Source organism: Notothenia coriiceps, unplaced genomic scaffold, assembly GCF_000735185.1.
Source record: "Notothenia coriiceps isolate Sejong01 unplaced genomic scaffold, NC01 NC01_scaffold00035948, whole genome shotgun sequence".
Classification (NCBI taxonomy): domain Eukaryota; kingdom Metazoa; phylum Chordata; class Actinopteri; order Perciformes; family Nototheniidae; genus Notothenia; species Notothenia coriiceps.
Genome location: NW_011368649.1, coordinates 53300 through 55481, shown reverse-complemented (window position 1 = coordinate 55481; position 2182 = coordinate 53300). Strand labels below are relative to the sequence as shown.

General features: G+C 50.5%; 1 protein-coding gene across 1 annotated transcript in view; it reads right to left on the bottom strand.

Moving 5' to 3' along the window:
* The window catches only part of LOC104963298 (leucine-rich PPR motif-containing protein, mitochondrial-like), a 40901-nt gene extending 39984 nt beyond the window's left edge, over window positions 1–917 (bottom strand). The window contains exon 1 of the mRNA XM_010791867.1: window positions 452–917. Coding sequence (XP_010790169.1) covers window positions 452–917 — 466 coding nt within the window. The remainder of the gene's footprint in view (window positions 1–451) is intronic.
* Window positions 918–2182: the final 1265 nt, after the last annotated feature.

Here is a 2182-nt window from a genome sequence, read left to right as displayed (position 1 = left end):
AAGAGATTTCCACTATAGTTGAAATTATGCAAAAATTCCGGGGTGCCTGTTGGGACAATTTATTTTCTAACGTAAAAAATGAAACTACTCGCCACCGAGGGAGAGGAAGGAGAGAGGGCACCACAACCGGGCAGAGCGAGAGCACGCGTATATTGGAAATTATATTTTACAGCTTAACGTGTCCTCGGTGTTCTGTGATAAAGTAAACGTCATCAAAGTCGGAACGTCTTAGAAAACTCATAAACAGTGACTAAAGTTTTCAATCTCGGTTAGAAATACACGTGGGAAGAGATCTCCCCTGAAAGAGAGGGTGTGAGAGGGTAAGTAGTGTAAAAGATTAAGAAATATTGACCACAGGAGAATAAATAGGAAGGACAACGTCGGCTGAGGTGAGGGGAGGAGACACCGCTACGTTACGTAACACTGGCCGGAGATTGGGAACCTCGGAGACCTTCAGACCGTTTCTCGAACTTCGAGTACGTCTGGGGCAGGGGCGGACGTACGAGACGAGGGGAGAGCACGCGGTAGTAGGGAGCGGCTTTGGGGGGACCGTATAGACGACACAGGTGGTAGGGGTACAGGGAGGCGGGTACAGGTTTGGAGACGAGAGACAGGGGGAAGAGAGTCAAGTCCGATAGGTTACGGAGAGGAAGGTGAGGGTAAGTAAGTAAGCAGGTTAATATAGCCGAGAGGAAGTCATGACGGAGGGAGGGGAGGTTTGAGGAAGACAGGTGGGTGGTACAGGGTCCAGGGCATACAGCCGCGGAGGTACGAGGCGTCGGAAGGGAGAGTCCCGAGGGTCGAGGGTGGGGTCGAGGTACGTCGGGAAGGGGAACCCGAAACTGTTGGTGGGGGCCGAGGCCACCCCTACAAGCCGAGGGTCGGACAGGTCGGCCGGAAGCAAGGGACGTCTGCATGTACGGGGCCGGACCGGTCGAGTATACTGTATAAGGGTTGCGGTCACTACGGACACCACCCCGTAGTGGAGGCAGCGTTTACCACGCTTGGCAGAAGACGTGGCCGTTGTCCCGAGTTAAGTACCACCTCACTCCAAAGTACTGACCTGACCCTTACTGGCCGCCCCGTGGTAAGGATGGACCTAATGGCCCCAAAAAGGTGTGGGGGAAAGGAGAGGGGTGGGGAGGCAATAGTAGTTCGGGAATTCCGGAGCGGCCGGCGTGTCGTCGAGGAGGTACCCGGAGGTCTTGCCCTGCAGGTACGTCGCCCTCGTCGACCCGGAGGTCTCCCCGTCGGTCGACTGTCGAGGTCGCAGGGGTTTCTTCGTACTAGCTAAGCTCCCGGTGCGCGGCGGGGCGTCACCCGGCCGAGACTCCGATTTGGAGGCGTCAGGGCCCTTGTTTCGTGGTCGACGTCGGCCGTTTGGGGAAGAAGGTGTTAGAAGTCTCTGAAAACTCTAACCTCGAAATTCCGCTCTCAACTGCAGGGTTCGACATCTGACTTCAATCTAGACCCTCAACTTTTGCGTACGTCCAGAATTTCAATAGGATCGTAGGTTAGACCGGGTCGTCTACGCGAGTTTCGAGAAGTATCGCTAATTACTCATATTACTAGAAATTACGAAAGAACCTGTGGGGATTAAAAAGTATTAAACGGTATTTTCCAAGGTATTACATTTTGTAGCTTGTTTTCAATAAGTATATAAATTGTCCAAAGAGGTTGTATTCTACAGTCTGCCTGAATGTAATCATTGCGTAGGTGTGTAGTGTGATTCTGTGTCGTTTATTTATGGCATCCCGTTGGATTTGACGTCATCTGAACAGGACATCGCACGCTCACTGCTTGATAGCGCTCGAAGCTACGTTTACGCCGGTTGCTAAGCAACATCGTTATGGGGAAATGCAAGTTTGCGTCCAAATGGTTGGAAGATAAGGAGGAAGGACAATCAATACTGTATATAGTAAATGTGAGGTAAAGTGTGTCGCCAAGGTAACCGGTTAAAACTCAAAGTGGCGATGAGGTCTTAATATGTATGGAGAGGGTCTTAAAAAAGTTCTTAAAAGGAATTTCATTTGACTTCAGGATTCCTGCATTCCTGTACAATTCGTCTTCTCCTTTTGCCCCTAAGACATTTGAATAGCTGAGCACAGTAGTTAAATGTAATATCCCAATTTCTTCCCCTCGTTTTTGTCAGCAATGAGCTTGTGGAAGAAATGGTCTCAGT